The 23,737-nt window shown below is 39.3% G+C and overlaps 1 protein-coding gene across 4 annotated transcripts in view; it reads right to left on the bottom strand.

The window, feature by feature from the left end:
* Positions 1–13,031, bottom strand: part of LOC130921499 (semaphorin-3F-like) — an 85,109-nt gene extending 72,078 nt beyond the window's left edge. For 2 of the 4 annotated variants that reach the window (XM_057845478.1, XM_057845481.1), the window contains exons 1-2: positions 12,603–13,030; positions 11,000–11,186 (exon numbers count right to left, since the gene is read on the bottom strand). In XM_057845478.1, coding sequence (XP_057701461.1) covers positions 11,000–11,117 — 118 coding nt within the window. In that variant the 5' untranslated portion in view covers positions 11,118–11,186; positions 12,603–13,030. Of the gene's footprint in view, positions 1–10,999; positions 11,187–12,602 lie in introns of all 4 variants that reach the window. The other 2 variants (XM_057845480.1, XM_057845479.1) reach the window with 2 other exon arrangements.
* Between the last annotated feature and the right edge of the window lie 10,706 nt (positions 13,032–23,737).

Raw genomic sequence — 23,737 nt, 5'->3', positions numbered from 1 at the left:
AAATGCGCATGAGTAGGCACTGGAGGAATACATACACTATAGCCCCTTGTAGATGAAAATCCCGCTAAATTCACATGTAATGTGACTCGGGATTTGCCTGTGTCATGGCTTACAGACATGGGGAGATGTACCGGGAATTACCCGGGTTGTACACTTTCAGACTTGTCCTGTGTTGGCGACCCAGGAAATTGCTCTCAGACATAAGAGCCAGTGTTGGGCATGTTACTTTAAAAAAGTAATTAGTTACATTACTCACTACTTCTTCCAAAAAGTAACTGAGTTAGTAACTGAATTACTCTATAGTAAAAGTAACTAGTTACCAGGGAAAGTAACTATTTCCGTTACTTTAAAAAGAACTTGTTGTATGTCAAAGAATTTGAAATTTTGTGAGCAGTGTTCGAGTCAGTGGAATAGAGAAGAACAGACAGGTAGTTAACTTGTTAGGTGCTTCAGCAGATTTGAATTGCTTACCACAGATGTCGACAAAAGCTTTGCCCCGGGACATAAATTACACATTACATGCAGGTTCTTTCCTTTAATTTCGACAAACTTGAAATAGTGTCTATATCTCCACCTCTTAAAGGACAATTTTTCTTCTGAATGCCATCCCGACCCTGTGCATCCGTTTTGCGTATGTGTGTTTGCCGCACGCGCTGTTCCGGTTTGCTTGTGAAATCACCGGCTCTGATTGGCTTACCACGACACATGACTCTAACCCTCAGCCAATCATATCACTTCCATCGCATCTCTCGAGGGGCTGCATTTAGGTAGGCTCGTTTCCCGACAATTCACGTCACCTTCAAAGCGCCTGCCGTCCTCAAGATAGAAGCAGAATTATTGCTGGCTGACAGTGGGAGATGGGAACGAGGCTAGCATCAGGTGTAGCAAACACAGAAACGTTACCAAACTTTGGAAAGCATTGTCTAATTGAATGAGCAGAGACAAACAGCTTGGAGTCAGAAGTACGTGCGCTATTCTCGAACCTGAACGCACCCCAAGTCTTGGATGACAAATCAACAGAGCAGAGAGTCGACTCGACACGGCTGGTAGTTTCTTCAATTTATTTAGAGTAAGTAACGCACCACTTTTGACCGTCAGTAACGGTAACGGCGTTGTAACGGCGGAAAAAGTAATTAGTTAGATTACCCCGTTACTGAAAAAATAACGCCGTTACGTAAGGGCGTTATTTATAACGGCGTTACTCCCAACACTGATAAGGGCTAACCATTTAAATCCTGGCATTTTACCGGAGTTCAGCATACAGTATGTCTTGAATACATTCCGAAGTGTAAACAGTTTGTGACTAATTGGACAAAATAGGTTCAAAGAGTTATCTAACATAGTATGATGTAAGGTTACTCATCGGAGAAATACAGCAACCGTAACAGTTCGATGGTGTTGCTCTGGAATTTGATAATTAGGTTAGAGGTGTTCACAGACATCCAACTCACTCATGTCCATTTCCTCACTCTGTCAGTTTAATATCAATGTACCCGTAGTCTGGTTTTCAACATAGCACACCTCTATCACAATGGTGCTTCTGTTGGTTTTCTCATGAGAGAACACCCACACGTACACAATTTGAGAAGAGGCTAATAATCAAAGATTAACGTCAGACCTCACCTCACAGACTTGAATATTCAGTGCTTTTGGTTTTGCTTTAAGATTTTTGCCAGCTAGTGACACACAATCATGTGATGCAATCTACATCTTGATCACAGCAAATTGACTAATTAAAGTGACATCAGTTGAGTGGATAGAATGTAACCACTGGAATGTGTGGTGTGAACTACTGTAATAACCCTTCAAACATTGACTAGATTAAGTGACGAAGCGGTAGTAAAAAGACACTCCCAGAGATAAACAGTGAACTGCTGACAAGAAGTCAGAATGGATGCACGGCAGAACTTTTTTTTATTTTTGTGATTTTTTTTTTTTTTTAATATACAAGGATATTTATGCTGGTTGACTGAAAGCGCAATGAAAATGACTCAGTGTTAAAAGAGAACGACATATCACTGTTGTTTTCGTCAACGATGACGACTACGAAAATATTTCGGCATTGATCAATTTTTTTCATGACGATACCAGTTGTCGTCTGATAACACCAGAACGAGATTAAATTCGCCATAGTTTCCGTCATAAATTCACAATGTGTGATATTTTATTATTGTATGTGTAGTTAGCACGCATTTAGTATTGTTTGGTCGTGTCACTCATGTGATGTTCTGCGCCTCCCGCCAGACTCCCGCCTAGCCTTACACACATGCTTACTTACTGGTCTGTGCCCATTCCAGGCTTCTTTTGTGAAACCTGTGTCAGGTGCTGCTTGGTAAATTTTGCTTTCATCTTGGTTAGATATGCCATGTTGCTTTTAGCCTTTAAAAGTCTGTGTTATGTGATCACACTAAACTAACTTGTAGCGTTAGCATAGTGTTCGCATTAGCATCTGCATTTAGTACAGTGACTCGGTTAAACTATTGGAAAACATTTTACATACAGTTCAGGGCATCCAGGTGAGTTTTATGAATTGCAAATAATGTGTTTTCCTGCTGAGTATGTATTATCATCAAGAAAATGGTGATATCGTAGATTCTACAGTTATGTACTTGTCTGTCATGTTCATTCAAAATTGTTGGGAAACCTTTTATTTATTTATTTATTTATTTATTCATGGACTAAAACTTTTGAAGATTATAGACGAAAATATTTTGAGAATTGTCGACTAAAACCAGACGAAATTTGAGTTTTCGCTGACCAAAATTCAACAAAGACGAACACATTTTGAAATTACTAAAATATGACAAAGACCAATAAGTATTTTTGTCCAAAAGACAAAGACTAAGACGAAAATAAAAAATGGCTACCAAAAACAACACTGATACAGTTAGACAGCTACCTGAAGTTAAAGCTTTCTTTGTCACTCTGAAAAAGAAGGTCCGGTACTGAAAAGATATGATGTCCGCCTCACAGTTCTAGTATTGTTGGTTCAATCCCAGCTCCATCCTCCCAGGGTGGAGTTTGCATGTTCTCGCTGTGCCTGCGCAGGTTGTCTCCGGGTATTCCTGCTTTGTCCTACATCCCAAAAATATGCATGGTAGGCTGACTGATCACTCCAAATTGTCCGTAGCGGGTGAGTGTGTGCATGAATGGTTGTTTGTCTCCATGTGCCCTGTGACTGGCTGGCAACCAGTTAATGGTGAACCCTACCTTCTACCCGTTAGTTGGGACAGGCCTTAGCACCCCTGCAACCCTTGTGAGGATAAGCGGTTCAGAAGATGAATGAAAACATGCAGGTGAGTTGTATTTCCAGTAAACAAGTGAGCACTGCAACCTGCAAAGCCAATGGTAAGCTTATGCATTGTGGCAAAGGTGACCCATATCCTGTAGTCCCAGTAGATTTGGCCTTGATTTCAACTCAAAAGGGAGGGGCAGCTGAAGAGTACATTATGGTTACAATTCAATAGTATTTTATAGGGGTGTAACGGTACACAAAAATCTCGGTTCGGTACGTACCTCGGTTTTGAGGTCACGGTTCATTTCATTTTCGGTACAGTAAGAAAACAAAATGCAAAATATAAATGTGCTAGTTGTTTATTACACACTTTTGTGCTTTCAACAATAGGAACATTAGCCTATACAAAGCTAGAATTCTGCTCAAAAATAGAAAATACAATATTCTGAAATGTAGATATTTTGAAAAACAAAATAAAAATAACTTTGGCTAAGACTTTTTCTTTAAAATAAATATCTGATGTGCAAAATTGAACAGTTGCAACACTGAAGTGAAGAGTTGTTCCATCTATATTCTTTTTTAATTTGAATTCCCCACCCAGAGGGCCAACCATCTTCCATGTTAACATTTAACCGTTACCACGCTGCTCACTGCACTTCTGAGTGGTGCGACAGCCCTGGCCGTTTAATTGTTATCTTTTTTGAGACTGTCAGTCATCTGATCGCCGCGTCCGCCAGCTGGCTGCGTCCCCTCCCAACGTGGCGTACTCTGATTGAAGCCGGACGGGCTGACGACGTCACCGCAGCTGACGGGCCACCCGAACTAGCCGCTGTCTGACATGTATCCATTATGCAGCGCTCTGTTTACATTTGCGGCAATAACAACACTTGCTTTACGGCAGCTAATCCGATACACGGTAATATGGCTCTGGGTAATACTATTAGGCCGTTGTTTGAGCTTTCATACCTGCGTGTGTGTTGTATTGTGCCTGAGTCTTGTTAACCAAATAAAGGCAGCGTTAACAAAAGTCATCTGACCGCTTGTCATTTTACAGTCAACACTCAGAGTTCGCAACTTCGCATTTGACAGCATACGTGCCGCGTACCTCCTCGCCAGCTGTTTGCTCGCTATTCATTCACCTGTGCATTTGATCGCTAATTTGTTACACTCCCGCTCTTTCGGTGAGGTATTTTGTGTTCGTTATCGGATCGTTTTTGTTCACCACTGTAAATAAGAGCACCGCAGCAGTAGAGGTAAACTGCCGTTTTCGTTCAACCCGTTTTGTATAGTGTAGAAGCCAGGTTAGTGGCTGTATTGTTTTTTCTTTTTTACGATCAGGGTTTACTTAGCGGGTGGGGTTCAAGTGTAGTTTCATTTTGTTTGTTTTGGCCTGGGCTTACGCTGAAGCCAGCTTCTTCCGCATTTTGTATATTTTGTTCATTGCGAGTTCGACTTGTGTGAATAAATTTGTGTCCACTTGCAACTTGTGTGTGTATCTCGTTTTATGTTACGCCCTTAGCAGCCGTTTGTGGGATGTAACAGTGGGATTATGAGAAGCATGAGCGGGCATTCCGCGCTTGCGTTAAATGCGTCAAATATTTTAACGTGATTAATTCAAAAAAATTAATTACCGCCCGTTAACGCGTTAAATTTGACAGCACTTTACATTTCGTCAGAAACTCGTTCGGTACGCCCTCGGACCGAACTGAGGACCCCGAACCGAAACGGTTCAATACAAATACATGTACCGTTACACCCTTAGTATTTTATTTTCTTCAGCTGTAGTAAGTGTACAGGTGTAGCTGATAATATTTTCGTTATCCCTAGAATCGTAAATTTCATGAAGGTTGTAGCTATACTGTACAGATAGGATTGTCGCAAAGTGTTTACATTCCAAGCCTACTAAATCTACTTTTCAAAGTGAACATGTACAGGGTGGAGTTGAGATGTCAAGTGTCAACCTGAGTTAAGGACGGCATTGCAGTCCAGATGTGGCAGAGGTTTATGGATGGTTTAAAGGACTGAAATAGACCCATAATGATGGACTTGGCTTTGTATCTACTTAATGCATGAACTCAGATCTGTCAGAAGGTAATGTGGGCCAAAATCAGCAAGCTTGATCAGGGTACTTGTCCATCCAGAAAAGGTACAGCTTTTAGTGCTCTCAGATTATTGCACTAGAGGGGAGAAACTGGGCATATGGAGTTGACATCTTTTAGGGGTTTAAATTACAAATGCGATTGCATGACTGGAGTCTTGTGGGGGTCCACCGCTCTCACACAATCATTTCACATGTTAATGACAACTTAAAGTAGTTGGGGGGGGGGGGATATTTGACAACAAACAACTCACATATGGAAATGTTTAAGTAACAAAATAAAATTTCACGTCTAACTAAAAAAAAACAAAAAAATAGTATGAATAAAATGGTAAATGGCTTTTCACTTGAATTGTACAGTACTTTTAAACCTTTAAAGTACTAACATTAATACAGTAGCATTAAAATCAAAGGAGTATAAAAAAAAATGAAATATCGGTCAGCCAACTTCAAATGCTCCAAAATTTTATTGAACTTATAACAATTAAGTTACGAATCCTACAAAAAATATATATATATTTTTTTGAATGAGGTAATTTTGGGGGTATGAGCGATCGTAAGAGTTTTGCAAAGTTTTCTTTTTTTTTTCATCGTTATTAAGATGGACTGTTTGTTTTTACAATGTAAATTGCCTATGATTGCTTACCAAACCATACTTATTCGAGTATTACCTCAAACTTGCAGATTTTTAGAAGTTCAACTTTGACTTTTTTGATAAAATATGCATCTCTGGACTTACTGAAGGCAGCAGTCTTGTTTCAACTAAAATTTACCCAGAAAGTCAACTGATTATATGATTTGTTTCCCTCCTGCGCCTCCCTCATTGAAAACAGGTTGCTCATCTGACATTGATTACACCTTTCCTGTCTAAACTGGCAGGCTTCATGCGCTGCCCTTTCTCCTCAGTTTACTGGCGAGAAAGACATGATAAGCTTGGACAAAGTTCTTTGTCTGCTCTGTCTAAAGGTTCTCCCTCAGACCTTATTGTCTTGTCATCATACATTTTCAAACATACAGTGGTATGAAAAAGTATCTGAACCTTTTGGAATTTCTCACATTTCTGCATAAAATCACCATCAAACGGGATCTGATCTTTGTCAAAATCACACACATGAAAACACAGTGTCTGCTTGAACAAAAACCATCCAAACATTTATAGGTTTTCATATTTTAATGAGGATAGCATGCAAACAATGACAGAAGGGGGAAAATGAGTAAGTGAACCCTCTGCCTAAGGAGACTTTAAGAGCAATTGAAACCAATTTTTACCAAACATTTTAAGTCAGGTGTGTGCCTAATCACTGATGAGTGGTTTAAAGCTGCCCTGCCCACTATAAAACAGACACCTGGTGAGAAATGTCTTCATGAGAAGCATTGTCTGATGGGCATCATGGCTCGGTCAAAAGAGCTGTCTGAAGACCTGCGATCAAGGATTGCTGATTTGTATAAAGCTGGGAAAGGATACAAAACCTCTAAAAGTCTGGATGTTCATCAATCGACAGTCATAGAAGTTGTCTAAAAATGGAGAGAGTTTTCCACTGTTGCTTCTCTCCCAAGGAGTGGCCGTCCCCCAAAGATGACGGCAAGAGTTCAGCACAGAATACTCAGAGAGGAAAAAAAGAACCAGAGTGTCTGCTACAGACTTACAGAAATCACTGGCACAGTCCGATATCTCTGTGCACACATCAACTATATGTAAAACTATGGCCATGAATGGTGTTCATGGGAGGACTCCACGGAGGAAGCCACTGCTGTCTAAAAAAACATTGTTGCTCATTTAATGTTCGCAAAAAGGCACTTGGACACTCCACACAAGTTGTGGCAAAATATTTTGTGGACTGATGAAACCAAAGTCTAATTGTTTGGGAGTAACACACAACGTCATGTGTGGAGGAAAATTGGAACAGCTCACCAACACCAACACCTCATCCCCACTGTGAAACATGGTGAAGAGAGCATCATGATTTGGGGCTGTTTTGCTGCCTCAGGGCCTGGACAACTTGCAATCTAATTAATCTAATTAAATTCTTAATGGAATAATTAATTCAAATGTTTATTAGGATGTTTTGTAGGAAAACCTGAGACGGTCTGTCAGACAGTTGAAGCTAAAGAGAGGATGGATGCTGCAACAAGACAATGATCCAAAACACAGACGTAAATCAACTTCAGAATGGTTTCAGAAGAACAAATTCACTTTCTGGAGTGGCCAAGTCAAAGTCCAGACTAAAACACCATTGAGATGCTGTGGCATGACCTAAAGAGAATGACTCATTCCAGACATTCCAGAAATCTGACTGAACTACGGCAGTTTTGTAGAGTAGAATGGGCCAAGATTAGTCATGATCGATGTGCCAGACTGATCTGCAGCTACAGGAAGAGTCTGGTTGACGTTATTGCTGCCCGAGGGGGTGGGGTGAGGGGCGGGGGGAACAAAATATTAAATGGGTGGTTGGGTGGTTTTTGTTAAAGCAGACACTGTTTTTTCATTTGTGTGATTTTGACAAATATCAGATCAGATTTGCTGGCGATTTTATGCAGAAATGTGAGAAATTCTAAAAGGTTCAGATACTTTTTCATACAACTGTATATACTAAGATGAGTTTCACATTTGTTTTACAACGCCGACATGCCTTGATTGCCCAGTCATAAAAACAGTGCAGCATGCACCACTAGAAACATTAGAAAGCCATTAGTGCCCATTCACTGCCAAAAAATATAGCGGTATATACACAGTATACTTATAATTATCTTTAACAGTTATCGCGTTATTAGATAACAAGCATGTTGTTCAGATGCTTAAAGCAGCAATTTGATGCTAAATTAAAAAGAAAATTACAAGACAAATTTACACCACCATTCTTATCGAGCTGCAGCACCTTCTAAATCGCTTAAGCCAAAAGTGCACATCACGATGCATCAGAAGAGTGCCTCCAGCTTGCCAAGGTGAGGACTACACGGGCCTCTCAAAAAGCAATTAAAGGAGATAGAGTCACGATATTGAATATAGGGGGTGCATCCCTCAGAGACAAGCAGCTTCAGTAGACTGTGAAATTTATATTGACTGGAGAGCCAAACATAAGCAGGTAGGCAAGGCAGTCCAGACTTTTTTTTTTTTTTTTTTTTTTACAAAAAGCAAGGTGTAGTGCCTGTCTCAGACTGCAAATTTTCTGAGTTGAGTTTATCCATCAAACACATGCCCATTTTCAAGCACCCAATAAGAAGCTTCACTATGAAGCACTTCTTACAGATCAGAAAGAAAAAAGTAAGCACACAAATAAACAACTGTCAAAAAAAATTACAAGCTATGCGGAAAAAGCTGACGAAAATGAAATTTGAAATGTAAAATGAAAAAAAGCTGGGCTCTGGATGTGTTCACTGATGTGTTAAATCCTCCTTGATTAAAGAAGGGAAACGACTTCAACAATGACCGGTGCTGGTCCACTTAATTAAGTCAACTTGTTCGAGGGAGCATTGGGAAATGGAAAGCAAAGCAAACGGGGTGCTGCTGCTCGCTTCCTCCGCTTTTCTCTTCATGCTAATCAAAGGCTTGATCTCCGAGCTGGACGGGCCTCAGGGACGTCGCTGTGCTTGACTGAATCTGGCAATTTGCTTTTGATATTATGGTTAGTCTACAACTCTGACCCTTACGGAATCCATCTCACCTAATCTGTACAGCCACAAACACACAAACGCAAACCACAAAATACACATCACCAGGGAATGATCACATAATGGCCAACAAGTTATTATATGCACCATATTATCCCACTTAATTGAATGAGGAAGTGTAACAAATGTGATGGAATTACCTGGGACTTGCGCATGTTTTAAAAAATTGTCTCTAACAGACAAGACATAAATTTGCACGTGTTTGTATTAGAGATAGACCGATTATCGGCACCGATATTTGGAAATTTGATGTATATTTGATGAATGGCCAATATGAAAAAAAAATATTTAAAACTGGGTTTTTTCGGCTCAGATGCAGCCGCGCCTCTCTCTTGTATTCCTAGTATTCACTCCGTCCTCCGATGAAATGGTAAAGGTAAATAGTTACACTTGTATTGTGCCTTTGCACCTTTTCAAGGCCCTCAAAGCTCACAATATTTTCATCTACCTACTAGTGATGCAGCCCCAGGAGCAACGTGGGGTTGCTCAAGGATACTTAGATGAGGTCATCAAGGCGGAGAATCGAACCCACAACCTCTGGGTTCGGGAACAACAACTCACTTTCTTACACCATTTTTTAGACTTTTACTGCAAATTAATATTCATTCATTCATTCATTTTCCATGCCGCTTTTCCTCACGAGGGTCGCGGAGGTGCTGGAGCCTATCCCAGCTAACTACGGGCAGTAGGCAGGGGACACCCTGAACTGGTTGCCAGCCAATCGCAGGGCACAAGGAGACATACAACCATTCACGCACACACTCGTACCTACGGACAATTTAGTGCAAACTCCACACAGGAAGGCCGAAGCCCGGGATTGAACCCTTGATCTCAGAACTGTGAGGCAGACGTGCTAACCACTCAGCCACCGTGCCGCCTTGCAAATGAATATCGACTCCAAAAATCGGTTTTTGGCCCCTTAACAAATAATAATCAGTATCGGTCCTGAAAAAAATATATCGGTCGATCTCTAGTTTGTATTTTGATATTTTTCATTTTCCACACAGTTCAACAGCATTGCATCAGGCCGGTTGATTGTACTTGATAAAAGTAGAACCAAAAAGTGCGGACAACAAGCGAGCAGGGAAAATAAAAGCATTTTTGTGGCACATACACACACAAAAAACAACAACTACTCAACATAAACATCAGTCTCTAACGACACTCAGATTCCCGTTCTCCGTGTCTAAAAAGCTGAACAGAACAGGTTAACAGAAAAAAAACATACAACAACAAAAAAATAAAGCGTATTATTTTGTTTTTTAATTTTAAATTGTGGTCAGATAGTAACGCAAGTCATCCTGGGACCTAAGGGTCAGCGTTTCAATTCCTGTCTATGACTTCCCACTGTAGTCTCTGATTCTCTGAGCAAGACACTGAAATCAAATTGGCTCCCAGCAGTTTGGCAGCAACCACCCATTGATGTGTGAATGGGAGATTGTGATGTTATTTTCTTCTTTTTCCATTTTTTTTTTTTTTTTTTTTTTTTTTTTTTTTTTAGCAATAGGCAAATAATAGGCAACAAATCAAGAAAAAGTACAAAGTACATTGTACATCAAAAATATGCACCCTAAAAATTCTGCCTTCCAGGCCACAGTGACATTACACAGCGTATGCTTTACATTTCTATTTAATTTCACAGTTAAATCCTAATCGCTCCAATTATGCAGAAATTAGCAGGTTTTTTGAAAGGAAACATGCAGCAGTGAAAAAATTGGTTGAATCCAAGTAAAGTCCAAATACAAACAACAGAGCGACTGTCCAACGGGACTTGGCAAAGGTGTGAAATATCAATCATATTCCATCAAATTCCTACACAGCTTATTATGTTCACATTTGTGTGTACATCCCCAACTTTTCACCTGTTAAATTGTCAATCATAATAATTAGGACATTGATAGCTTTTCAGTTAGTCAGCTACATAAACAACTATCCACAACAGATCAGGGAATTTAAATGCAAAAAATGTAATGCAGTTGAACATGATCAGGTTTTACCTTTGAAGGAGACGAAGACACGAGGTGCAGCCAGTGGTTCATTGCTCATCAGGTTCCCCAGAGCAAAGCTGCACAGCGCCAGGAGGGTGTGGACTGTCCATAGACTGTGCATCTGCATGGCTGATCAACTTCCAGTAGCACAGAATGAGTGATTTAGCAAAACAAACAAACAAACAAACAAAACAATCTGCAGGAACAAAACTGAGCCCATGAGGAAAAATACTCCATACTGTATTATAAATCTAACAGATTTTCCCCGTTTTTGTTTATTCATTTATGTGAAATGACAACCAAGTAGCTCCCGACAGACTCACCCATGCAGGTTTTGAAACACAACTCTGAATTTAAACTAAATGCCTCACAGAGTAAAAGAATTCTTATGGAAGTGAATCAAGCTTTTTGGAGAATTTCCAATGCAGTAACAAAATGATGATAATAACAAATAAGAGTACAATTGTTTTATTTTCAACCCCACAAAATAAAAGCACATTCCTCTCCAATAACAAAATTTTAATGTTTAACAATGGATTCACCTTATGCCATGTAATCAGATGCTTACAGGAATCATTACAATGAATGTATGGCTATCAAAAGTGAAAATAACATTTTGCTAACATTTGTATACTAAAATCAACATTTGACTGATTAACAATGGGCCAAAGATGAGCAAATGAAAGTTTCAAGTGAAATGTTTGATTAAAAATAATAATAATAATAAATAAGTAAATAAACCAAAATTGACCCAAGTGCCTGAACCCTAAACAGGGATGATTCTACTAGTATTTACAATGTTCCTTCCACTACATATACTCTGCAATTGGACTTTTCAAAAGTGTTCAAACAAAGGGCTCCCAAATTGCTTTGCAATTGAGTGAATTTACGGGCAAAACCAGCTGTTTAAACCCCTGCTTTTTACTGAGAATTTGTTAACCAGCCAGCTGTTTACTCTAAAACAGAAGCCAAGTCATTCACACCATTAGATGAAATCAAACAAGGCACTGAGAGCAGATGACAATGAGGAGAGTGGAAGAGGATCCAAAAGCTGTGCATTAAAAGGTAAACATGTCACCTCCTATTTGCTATACAGTACTATGTTTGAATGTATTCACTATAAGTATAAATTGAGAACATCTAACAACAAAAAAACCTTTTAAGGCTTGAATCTAATAAATCATTCATTACTGTATGTAAACTCATTATGCCACTTTGTGGACAAACAAATCAATCTCCCAAGTTGCTACTAGATCTATTCTTATACAACCACGTGAAAATATAAAAGAATAGAAGTGAAAACAATAAGGGTGCGATGGAAATGTTGCTGGAATGAGATCCAGACCGAGACGTGTTTGTGACAGATTGGCAATCTTGGCTACACATGGGTGTCAGAACAGTAAACAATCTGGAGAGGTATTAGAGCTCAAGCTAAACTGAAAAACTACACTACAGTATTTCATTAATTAGTTAAAAGTATCTTTAAAATGTTATTTTACTTAAATGGAAATACACAAACTACTAGAAAATAACAGAGAATAAATTCATTTGTGTTGCAACTGCAGTCAAATAATCTTATGGGAGGGAAAACAACACAGCGAAAAACACTTACCTGGCTATCACAGCGTCTAGAGATTAAAGACCAAATTTAGCCAGTCAAAATCCAATATCGATCACTTCCGCTTCCAAACTTTGAAGTTGAGCTCAACAATAAATAAATCCAATGCTGCTTCTCAACGGTCCTTGCTCAGAAGCAACGGTGTACCTGTGCGTCCTCAGCGTAGTCTCAAGGTAAAATGTTGTTGTCGGGGTTTTTTTTATTACTTGAGCCTTGACAGAGCACGAAAGGCGAGCTTGACAATCCACATCTATTAGCAGGGTGAAAAGCAGCGTGAAACTAAGTCCCCGAGGTGGAAGAGGTCCAGGCACGCAGCGTGGGCTCCTCACTAAAAGTTGGCCACTCCTGACTGGAGAGAGGCAGGGCGGGAGCAGGTGGATGCGGAGGCCGGCTGCTGCTGAACACACCCACGGGGCGGGAAACACCAAGGCGAGCCGCCCCTACGCCTGTTGGGGGAGATACTGTACAGCAGTGGTCCACAACCTTTTTTGCACCACGGACTGATGTTATGTGGGCTTTTTTTTTTCTCACGGACCGGCAATGTGTGGCAGAAACAGGGCAGTTCCTGACCAATTTGCTACCCTAGGCAATATATTTGTTGGCGCCCCCCCCTTATTTTCACCACATATATTCAAATATTCACACTGAAAAAGCACATTATCTCTTTGTAATTTATTATATCAAATCAAATTCAAATCAAATTTATTTATATAGCCCTTTACAAAACCTGAAAGGTCCCCAAAGTGCTTTAGAACAAAGACAAACATGGCTCATAGTCAGTGTTGTTAAACTAACTTTAGTTTAGTAAAAGTAATTAATTGCAGTTACAAATTACTTCTCCCAAAAAGTAATTGCGTTAGTAACTCAGTTACCTGAATGTAAAAGTAATTAGTTAATTGACAAAGTAACTGGTGATAATTTTCATGTTTTTTTTTTTCTAAAAAAAAAAAAAAAACTAAAAAAAACTGGTTACACAATCTGAAGTTTAAAGGGTTTTTGGGACAATTGGCCCTAGCCCAATTCTTTACCCTAAACTTAACTAGACACAGGGGTATTGCAGATATTGCGATAACTAGATAATAACCTTTGCTATGTGTGGAAGTCATTTAATGTTGTGAATCAACCGTTAAAGTTGTTGAAATTGCTCCTGTTATTGCATTAGTTCCCTTCCATCTATTTTCGACATGTGTAAGTTTTAAAACAGTTTCATCATTTAAAGATAGATTTCAGTTAAGTTTTGCTGATTTAGGAGCATTTTAGATAAAAAGGGACTTAGGTTCGCCAGGAATGTTCTCTACAACAGAGCCTTCATGAGAAGTCTACTGTTTTAAGATGGCAGCTGTTTACTGACCCATCTACTTCTTTATCATTTATGTTGCTAATGCCGCCGTGTCTGTTATTTGCATCTAGTTCTGTATATATGTGATATCTACCGAAGCATCATGTGGGCGTAGTTTGAAGGCTATCGGCTACGGTAAGCTATTATTGGAGCCACCTAGCACAGTAGCATCGCGTTTGCAACGGCGTCACACTCCCTTGCCTCCTCCCCGTTCCTGCTCTGCTCTCTTGTCTCCGTGAGTCCATCTTTTTCCAGACTTTTCTCGCGGCAGTCAACCAACATCGTAACGCATAGTAACGCAAGCCTTTCCCGCCTCAGTAACGGTAACGGCGTTGCCAAGATGAGAAAAGTAATTAATTAGATTACTCACTACTGAAGAAAATAACGCCATTAGTAACGCCGTTATATTTTAACGCCGTTAGTAACAACACTGCTCATAGTAAATAAAAGGCAGGAAAGTATTATAGAACGACATTAAGAGTAAAATGAAAAGAAACAAAACAACGCATCACGATAAAAGTCAGACAGCAAATAAAACAATAAAACAGATAAAATCCGAAAACATTAAAAACCCTTAAGAAATAAAACCAGGCTACACTAATATGGAGGAAAGGCGAGTCTTAAAAGGTGCGTATTTAACAGAGATTTAAAAAGGCCTAAATTCGTAGTGGTAGCGGATTTCAGGGAGAAGACTATTCCACAACCTGGGGGCAGCAACCGCAAAAGATCGGTCTCCCCACTGTTTACGTTTGGACCTCGGAACGTGCGAATGAAGTTGGCCGGTAAAACGAAGAGTCCTGCCAGAATGACGATGGTTAAAATTTCCGATAAATAAGAAGGAGCTTGGCCATTAATAGAATTAAAAACGAACAGTAAAAGTTTGAAATAAATTCTAAAATGGACTGGAAGCCAGTGGAGCGATGATAGCACGGGGGTAATATGTTCACGTCTAGGTGAATCTGTTAAAAATCGAGCAGCAGCATTTTGAACAAGTTGGAGACGAGAAATTGAGAACTTGGGAAGACCAACATAAAGTGCGTTGCAGTAGTCCAGCCATGAGCTTATAAAAGCGTGAATTGCTTTTTCAAGGTCGTGGTGACTTAGAAAAGGCTTCACTTTGGCCAAGAGACGGAGCTGGAAAAAGCCTGCTCTTACAACAGAACTAATCTGTTTTTCAAAGTTGAGCCTGCTAATATCACTCACTCAAATATCACTCCGAGATTTTTAACATGTCTTAAAAAAGGGAGCCAGAGTACCAGAGTTGGGCTCAAGGGCATTCAACATCGAAAGTGTGCCAAAAGTAATATATTCAGTTTTGCTATTGTTAAAATGTAAAAAGTTTTGTGCTAGCCACTGCTTCACATCGGATATGCATTCCATTATTTAGTGAGAGCAGTTTGTTCGTTGGGTCTCAGGGGCAGATACAGCTGCAGGTCATCAGCATAAAAATGAAAAGAAATATTATGTTTTTTATAATTGATCCTAAAGGTAGGAGATAAAAGTGCAAAGAGAATAGGCCCTAAAATAGAGCCTTGTGGCACCCCGCAAGACAGAGAAGTTTGTGAGGAGTAAAATTCCTCAATCATTACCGAGAAGGTCCTATGTTCCAGGTACGATTTAAACCATTGTAGAGCATTACCACGGACACCTATAAAGTGTTTTAAACGAGATACAAGGAATGTGTGGTCGACTGTATCAAATGCTGCTGTGAGGTCTAGGAAAATAATGTCTATACAAAAAGACAACAACGGACAAGTGCAGAAATTGAAAGAAAAATGCTTTAATAGCTATTCAAAAACACTTAAAAAAAATAAATGACAATCGTTATTACAATATGATTAACACCCACCTGCACAAACCTATATAGAGACACACAGAACACTTGAAAATGCAACCATCTTTTCACCTTGACCATGACCTTGACCTTACTCACCATGTCTTCACTGATGCAAAAGCATCTGTTGCATCTATCATATGGCAGTTGTTTTGGAAAGTGCACTTCTTTCACCACTGGCAGTTGGTGTGTGGGAAGGTATTGGACTTGGTGGGCTTGGACTTGGTGCTGATGTGGATAAGTTGGCTGTAAAAGATGACCCAGGATGTACAGAGGTGGAAGAAAAATATTTCAGAGGAGCATCTACAAAGAAAAGAAAGTGAAATGTTACCTTATATTAGTCAAACAGCGGTTGATTGTGAAACCAGCATGACATAACCATAATAGCGCCGAAATTCTTTCAGTCTACTGTACTGGATCCGGCCACCATCTTTGATGGGCGTAGTTGAAATACAATAAATTCTTGAAGCACTGCAACTACACAGGACTATCCAATAATAATGAATTCAATAACATATGATAGCAAAAAAAAAATATTGAATATTTTTTTACATGAACGTGATCGCCATTTTAATGAATTAATGACACAATTAATAACAAATGTTTGCATTTAAATCCATAGCACTTTTAGTCCCCCATACTACAGAACTTTCAAATTATTAATCGCATTTAATGGTGTATTTATTTAATTAACCTTGGCACTTTTAAACAAGGCAAATTTATTTGAAAAGCACAATTTACCAACAGGTAAAAGTGCTTCACAACTCATGAAAATAACCAAGAAAATTTTAGTCCCCCATACACTTTGTCCAACTTTCTCTAAAATAAGAGGGGGAGTAAATTTAACTGAAACTAATCCACAACAGCCTGAATACTGGAAATATTTCAAAAACAACAGCCTGGCTAATTATACAGTATAATTTAGCTTTAGCAGTATCTCATATAAACTCGATGTAAATAACCGCTAGCTTGCAGTTGCGCTAAGTGTACGTGCTTATGTTGTTGAAAAAAGCTTTTTTTTTTTCATCACAACAAACCTCTGTCTTTCTTCACGCTCATGCTCCTGTTGTTTCTTATTCTACTCTCTAAAATGCGACCCAGAGGGATTTTGTCTTTTCACGACGTTGACTGGTCACCTTAACGTCGCTCAATTGCGGAGGCTAAAAATAGCACCTCCATGTAGCTCACTGGTCTGCTGGGTGGTGAGTAAGACTAGGGAATGAATTGTATGCCAGCCAATTGCAAGGCAAACAAAAATGAATCACTCACATTTCACATTTCATATTGACACAAACAGACAACTGCATATTTAACCAATCAACTGTGTTTTTGTGAGGCAGGAGGAAACCGGAGTACCTGGAGGAAACACATTCAGGCATGGGGAGAACATGCACACTCCACACAGAGTCTGTGATTGAACCCTTGATCTTCGAACTGGGAGGCAGATGCGCTACCCAGCCATCACGTGCCACTGAGAAAAACAGAATGAAACACGATAAAAGAGAATGTAAACCCATAACCATAAACGTTTTATATGAATTCATAGGCCAAATCTTGAGTTTGACATTTATTGCTTACGCAAGGCTCTGCATATAAAGACAAAACCTAAGTGGACTGTATTTTTCAAAAGGTTATCTCAGTATTAGGTTATTAAAAGTTAATTATAGATCGAATTAGAGCACAGACAATACGATTAATATTGCTTTAATTTGTCAGAAATTTAAAGTCTTATCTGGGTTAACAAAAGGGGAAGAAATGGAATTCATTATAGATGATAGACTGAAATTTATGATAAAATGTTTAATTTGTTCTTTTATTCGCACCATAATTGCACACCTAGTGACAGTTACAGTACTGAAGCTCAGACAGAATAAGATTGTGCCTCTTTTTTCTTTTTCACAATCTATCCTAGATCCTCGATCAGACTATATGTACTTTATTCAACCTATTTCTTTATTATTCACATGATTCAGAATCAAGCCCATTTAAGCTGGGAATCAAGTTTGTCAGGTGTTCAGCTATTAGCTCAATAGGGTCAAAAGAACCTGTCCTGCTCATCCTTTGCGCCATAAAGAGACAGGATGCTAACTCCAACATCCTCATTCTATAAAGTGACCCAGCATAAAGAATTTGTTTCCGAGTGACTTGGCCCAAAAAGGAATCAGTCCTGTTCCGGCAAGTAGACACCTTCCGCATCCGAGCAACTTTTGTACTTGACATAAATGGTAGATTTTTTTCAGTGAAAAGGCCTTTAGCCTCCCCAAAGCCATGTCATTCCACATTTCAGCTTCATTCACGCCCTTTGAAATGATCCAAACTGTCAACTGTCAGCTTTGACAGCATTTACAGTTTAGACACATGCATGCACGTTCAGGTTGATGCAAATCAAGGAGAGTTGTGTACATTACCCTAAAACACTCAATATGCTTAAGTGGGCTTGCACGATAATATTTGCGATAGAAATCTTGTCAGTGCATGTTTTACCCCGACTGTTGACATCTTTTGACACAGTGTACGAAACTGTTTTAATGTTGCATAGAGAAACGCACATTCCTCCTGAGATGGGAACTGTGATTTCTAAGGGTCCTTGCCTGCAGGGTATGAGGGGATGGCAGGTGTTAAATCAGCATTTTGGATTATTGCTGAGTTCAAGAGATCACTTGAAACAAAATCCCTATTTTAGTGACTAAAAGGTTCAGTAAAGGCTGGTTGAAGATTTGTGTTGTGCTGAGCTTCAGGTTTTATTATGGTAGGCTGGGCTGCAAAAATGTTGTTTTACTTTGATTTAATCAAGTTAACTATTATTCACACATCGTGTACATCATTTTGAATGTGGCTTTAATATTTTACTATTTTCCTGTATACTGAATAAGGTAATAAAATTACAGTAGCAGCAGAATTATGGTAGATATTCCTTCATGCATGATGAAGTGCAACTCTACTGTATTTATCACTGCAAACTGCAACTACAAAAGCTATGTATTGTTCATCTTGTCTTCTTTCAGCATATATGGTTTTTCGATTTTCTATTATTCAGAGAAAGTATTTGTCCTCTGTGAGCGAGAGAACATCACTCTTACTGTGGAGAACAAAAAAAACTTCAGTTGAACAAAAGAAAAGCTAAAACCTTGCAAGTACAATAGTAAGCATCATGAAGTAAGCAGTTCCACTCAACCGCATGACTAACATGTATGAAAGATTTGTTACACTTGTGAAAGAGCATAATAACACACAAATTGGGACCTATTTGCGCTGGAACTAACAATGATACAGTGAATATTTGGACATCAATGCTCTACACTGCTGTGGGTTACCAACCCTGGTCTTTTCTGTTCTACTTTTCCCTGTCCTAAAAGTTACCTGGTCTCTCTTTTTCAGAGTGTCCCCTCAGTAAATGAATTTCTGATCACGTTTTAATGCTACCTATAGCCATGTAGCATATACGGAATGTGTATTCAGGTGTTTTTATGTCACTATTCCCCACGTTTGTTCCTTTTGTATGTCTTTTTACACCATTTTTGGTGTAGCAACATTTTTGAATGAACAATCCCAAATGGAGTATTTGAAACTCCCCTTGGGTACAGTGAAACAGTTTCATCATTAAAGCATTGATTGCTACCATTCTGGCTATCCAGTTTAACAGCAGCTGAACAAGAAAGTTTGGAAAATAAAGTCACTGACACGCCAATGACAACATAATCTCCACATAAAGCATTGGGTTGGTGAAGCTAAACGCCTAGCTACTGCATTAAATACAGCAGACCACTTGGTGTTGATTTCCTCCTGAGAGCACTGGGTAGCCACCCACTTCTGTTTCGAAGTGGTTTGAGTCATACCTGTCATTTGAACCTTCTTTGTCAGGTTCTTTTTTAGCCCTCTTTACTCCTCTGTCATGTGCAAAATGTTGTTTTAAATGGTTTTTAGCCTTGAATACGTGAACAAAGAGTTGGTATTTGTAGTTTGTTACTTTTGTGAGTCATGTCAAAAGTGCCTTAACGCCCCTGCTCCCACACACAATCATAAATAAGAAGAAACATAATGGGGGAGTTAAGTGTCCATTTCGGTGAACATCAGCTAGCCTTAATGCATAGCAAATCACAACACTTAAGAAAGGTACCATCTTCAACTGAAGTATAAATGAATAAATTAATAATAGATAAAATACTGGACATGCTTGTGCATGTTTGAGAATAAACCATGGGTCAGACATTTAAAATGCAGCTATTAGGTGACCGTTATAGATCTTTTCAATTGATTTTATGTATTTGTTTCCCAATGCTTGATTCACATTCGTAGTATGTTAGAAGTACCGAATTTTTCGGACTATAAGTCGCAGTTCATCTCATAGTTTGGCTGGGGGTGCGACTTATACTCAGGAGCGATTTATGGGTGAAATTATTAACACATTATGAAATCATTTCACATGTTATTTTGGTGTTTTGGAGTGACACTGATGGTTCGGCAAGCTTGTTAGCATGTTCTTTATGCTATAGTTATCTGAATAACTCTTAATAGCTATGGCCACGTTCACGTTCTGCCTTTGTCAATGTGTGTTCAATTGTATTATTGACTTTTTTATATTGAAATGCATGCTTTTAGTTTGTGGCGCTTTCACGCCCACGTGGGGGCGCACTCGCACTTGTTTACGCGAAGAAGAGCGTTCACACGCCAGAAGAAGACGGACAGCTACGCAGTGTGTCTGAGCGAGTGGGCGAGAAAGAGAGAGAGACACGGCTGCGAACCTACGTTCATTGTTTATGCTTGTAAAATATCGCTACAGAGGCAACGCCTGTCTTTTCTGTTGTTGTTGTGTGTTTTCCACCCGCGATCGGACACTTAGAGCCAGTTGTGTGGTTGTTTGTTTTTGGATTTGTTTGTTTGTTTGAACGATGTGCTAATGCTAGCGAATGCATGTTAACCATTTGTGTCATTGCTGTTATAGCACCTAATTATCATTTATTTACGTTGATGCGGACCTGTTTGGTATCGTGCACGAAATTGATTCAGCAAATTATACGGACGTCCAGCATCGTCATTTGGGAGTTTAGCTCGCTGTATAGCCAGGACCGAGCCGTAGCGTTCTGGTGATGACAGTATATTCGCATTTCGTTGTTCATGCACTGTACACTGTACACTTATTCAGCTTGTTGTTCTCTTTTGTATTTCTATATTAAATTGCCTTTCAAGATGACATATCTGTTCTATATATTGGATTTTATCAAGTAAATTTCCCCCCAAAATGCGACTTATACTCCGATGTGACTTATAAATGTTCTTTTTTCTCTCTTCGTTGGGGATTTTATGGCTGGTGCGACTTATACTCAGGTGCGACTTGTAGTCTGAAAAATACGGTACTTTAAACATGCAAAGACTGATAAAAATTTAGTACAGAATTGTTGAGCTCTCCCATAGAAATGTTTTCACCATATCAGTTGTCCATATATCTTTCAGGCATGTATGGTAAGTACTGAACAATGTCATTTTAGAAGACACAGAATGAAATCACTAAGTATCTGGTCAATTTTTTTAATTTATTTTTTTTAATATTATTGAAATGAATTGATTTCTGCTCATGCGGTCTCTCCATCACATTGAGCTCTGCGTACAAAACTCTAGCTGCCGAGTTGCAGTCTAATTAAAACATTGAGATAAACAACATTTAAACACTGAAATGAAGCAGGAAAATATTGATCTTTTTTTGTCAATAGGAGAAGTTTTATTGGCAACAAGTTATTAGGATTTATATAAGGGGAAAAAGCAGCACATCTAGATAACAAGAAAAAAAATAATTCATTTACAATAAAAAGCTTTGTCATCTTAGAAAGTTAGTTAAAAAAACAGTGTTTCAATCATATTTTAATCCATGTTTAATGCAAAAGTTAAATGACTAATAATGTTGTTTTAAACTAGTTTAAAAGCCGAAAGAAAAAAAAAAAAATGCAGCAAGTGATAAGGTAAGTATATGTAAGTAAGATAAGTATTCAGGCCCACTCAAAATAGGGTGAGTCTTTCCTTGCTGGAAGCAAGAGTGTTCATACTTGGACCAAATACATTTTCATCTGCAGCGTGCTTGGTGCCTTCGAGTAACAGTGTCTTCTATTTTTCTTGGCAACTTGTGTGGCTTCATTCACTTTTTCAGGCTTACTGCCACTCTGTAACCACCCGCACCCCACTAACCCTTGGGAACCACAAGCCACAGCAGCCAAAATGAAGGAAATGGCTTTGATTTCCTTCCACTTTTCACACATCAAATGAGTAAGGGAAATAGGACCACATTCTGTCTCAAACAAGCTGTATAAACAAACTAATGCCACAGTATGTGCGCGTGTGTGAACGCTTGCTATGTCATTTAAATTGTGAATGTATTGGGCACGATATAATGGGTATTTTGAGAAGCAGGTGACTTCATTTTAGCCCTTCACTGCTCTGAATCAGTGTTGACATTGTGTGAAAGGTAAATACTCTCAACATGTATAACATCACAAACCACGCCATCAACCACAGAGGAAGCCACGACGTTTCGGTTCTCAATAGCCCTCTGTTCCAAGATGCTGGCAATCCTTTTAGGCAAGAGCCTTTTCGGCTAGAGTCTTCATCTGATTTTTCTTTTTTTTTAAATCAATCTCGATGGAACCCCCTGGACTTGTAGGCAAACTGCAGAGAACATATAGACAACCATTGACACTCACATTCACACTTATAGAACAGGAGTATCTGGAAGGCCCTAGCTGAGATTCAAACTCTAAACCTTTGAGGCAGAGATGCCAATAATTTGCCTACATGCTGGATAATTAGGGTTTTGGGCTAGGGTTTAGAGGCATACTTCTATAAGGTGGCATGACAATATGACTCCTGTAATGTTCGTACAGGTTAAGCTTTGAAAACAGACAATACAGTAGTCCCAAAACATCTCTAAAATATAATGTGTCACATATGGGCCTAGTTAGCAAAATATGGACGAACCAACATTTAAAAATGGTCAGGAGAAAACATTAAAAAAAAAAAAAAAACATTGACACCTGGCATTTGGCATATGTACAAAAACACTAAACTAGTTATAACCAGTATTGTTGATAATGGTTTTAGAGTATAACAGCGTTTTGAGCAGCGTTTTTTTTTTTTTTTTTTTTTTCCAGTCGTGAGTTATCTAATTATTTACTTTCCCCATCTTTGCAACGTCGTTACCATTACTAAGGGTCTGAAGAGGCGCATTACTACAATTTGGTTGAATGAAGCGCAAGTTGTCTGATTTTGTCACACATCTGCCTGCCTGCCTGCCTGCCTGCCTGCCTGCCTGCCTGCCTGCCTGCCTGCCTGCCTGCCTGCCTGCCTGCCTGCCTGCCTGCCTGCCTACCTGCCAGCCCTGGAGAGTCCAGAGCGGGAGGGGGGAGGAGAGAAGAGGGTGGTGATGCCGTTGCAAACCCGATGATGATTCGCTAGGTGGCTAGGAGCGTTAGCATGATATTCGCGTTCTTGTTAGCATTAGCATTTACAGTGGCGAGCGTCATCTTAAACTAAGGCTACATTCATACTACAGGTCTTAATGCACGAATCCAGTTTTTTGTCATATCTGTTTTTTTGGCATGCCCGTTCAGACTGCCTTTGTCCGTTGAGACCATTCAAGTATTACGCATGCGCACTAATTCGCAGTCCGACAAGCGCTGAGCAAGACGACCCGCATGCGCAGAAGCATCAAAACAAATGACCACACATGCTGGCTGTCATCCGTCATTCAAGGGATATCATATTTTGCTTTTTAAAAAGAGGACACAAATAACAGACATAAATAATCCCAGTTTAGGTTTATATTCAAAGTATATGGATCAATAGCATGCACACACTGTCCGTGCATGTCACACTCACATACGCGCAGTTTGCCCTGACTCTCAGCAAGCAAGTAAGCAGTGTTGAAATATTGCTTATATGGAGCAGACAGAAAACCGATCATTCTCAGGC

This window comes from Corythoichthys intestinalis, chromosome 9, assembly GCF_030265065.1.
Source record: "Corythoichthys intestinalis isolate RoL2023-P3 chromosome 9, ASM3026506v1, whole genome shotgun sequence".
Lineage (NCBI taxonomy): Eukaryota > Metazoa > Chordata > Actinopteri > Syngnathiformes > Syngnathidae > Corythoichthys > Corythoichthys intestinalis.
The sequence above is the reverse complement of the archived record's forward strand: the minus strand, read 5'-3'. Positions and strand labels throughout refer to the sequence as shown.